This window comes from Callospermophilus lateralis, chromosome 1, assembly GCF_048772815.1.
Source record: "Callospermophilus lateralis isolate mCalLat2 chromosome 1, mCalLat2.hap1, whole genome shotgun sequence".
Taxonomy (NCBI): domain Eukaryota; kingdom Metazoa; phylum Chordata; class Mammalia; order Rodentia; family Sciuridae; genus Callospermophilus; species Callospermophilus lateralis.
The window spans coordinates 213,341,772-213,343,314 of NC_135305.1; the positions used below are offsets into that span (position 1 = coordinate 213,341,772).

The 1,543-nt window shown below is 42.6% G+C and overlaps 1 protein-coding gene across 1 annotated transcript; it reads left to right on the forward strand.

Moving 5' to 3' along the window:
• On the forward strand, positions 1 to 969 carry LOC143400331 (olfactory receptor 7A17-like). Its single transcript, XM_076857606.2, has one exon. It carries the CDS (start codon positions 1 to 3, stop codon positions 967 to 969), a length of 969 nt encoding a protein of 322 aa, XP_076713721.2.
• The last annotated feature ends 574 nt before the right edge of the window (positions 970 to 1,543 follow it).

Sequence of the window (1,543 nt, forward strand, 5' to 3'; positions counted from 1 at the left end):
ATGGAACCCAGAAATAATACACAAATGTCAGAATTTCTACTGCTGGGATTTTCAGAGGACTTGAAACTTCAACCTCTCCTGTTTGGGCTTTTCCTCTCCATGTACCTGGTCACTGTGCTGGGGAACCTGCTCATTATCCTGGCCACCATCTCAGACTCCCACCTGCACACGCCCATGTACTTCTTCCTCTCAATCTTGTCTTTTGTGGACATCTGCTTCACCTCCACAAGCATTCCAAAGATGCTGGTGAACATCCAGACTCAGAGCAAGGTCATTACCTACTCAGGCTGCATCACACAGATGTACTTTTTATTGTTTTTTGCAGGGTTAGATGACTTCCTCCTGGCTGTGATGGCCTATGACCGCTTTGTGGCCATCTGTCACCCCTTGCACTATACTGTCATCATGAATCCCAGGCTCTGCATGTTGATGGTGCTGGTGTCCAGCATCATCAGTGCCCTGCATTCCCTGTTACAAAGCTTGATGATGTTGCGGCTGTCCTTCTGCACAGACATGGAAATCCCACACTTTTTCTGTGAACTTAATCAGGCAATTCACCGTGCCTGCTCTGACACCTTTCTTAATGACCTGGTGATATATTTTGCAGCTGTGCTTCTGGCTATTGGCCCCCTCACTGGCATCCTGTACTCCTACTCCAAGATAGTGTCCTCCATCCGTGCAATTTCCTCAGCTCAGGGCAAGTACAAAGCCTTCTCCACCTGTGCGTCCCACCTCTCTGTGGTCTCCTTGTTTTATTGCACCTGCATTGGTGTATACCTCAGTTCTGCTGTGACCCAAAACTCACGCCCAACTGCAACAGCCTCTGTGATGTACATGGTGGTCACCCCCATGCTGAACCCCTTCATCTACAGTCTGAGGAACAAGGACATCAAGAGCGCTCTGAAATCACTCTTAGGGAGGGAGACTCTAAAAGTGCCAATTGTACTGAGACTGAAGAAGTGCCCATGATTGCAGGGCTCCGTCTTTTGGAGACGGTAATTATGATTCTGTGATTAGATTGGGCAAGCAAAATTGCTCCTTCTATGTGTTTCCTTCTCTATATAATATAATTAACTAATTTTTCCAGAAAGGTAATTTATGTATCAACTTCCCAATATATCCTATGGTATTTTCTCCTATCTTTAACTTTATATTTTTCTTTTTATTGACACCTAATAATTATACATAGTTATGGGGTACAGAATGGTAATTCAACATATAATAATCAAATCAGGATAATTGGCCTTTCCATCTCCTTATCATATGTGTGTGAGTGTGTATGTATGTATGTTTGCATGCGTGCATGTGTATATGTGTATGTGCGAGTTTATGTGTGTGTATGTGTGTGTTTGGAGCCTTTAAACTCCTCTCCTTTATTTCTCCATAAAACATATAGTAGGTTGTTTCAAACTATAACGCTTTCCATCTTTTCTGATATGTAAAAGTTTTTCCTTTGTCATTTTCTCATTTTCCCAACATACTCCCAACCTTGGAAAAGAAGTATTTGGAAATTGCCATTTACATCATAATGCAACATGAATTT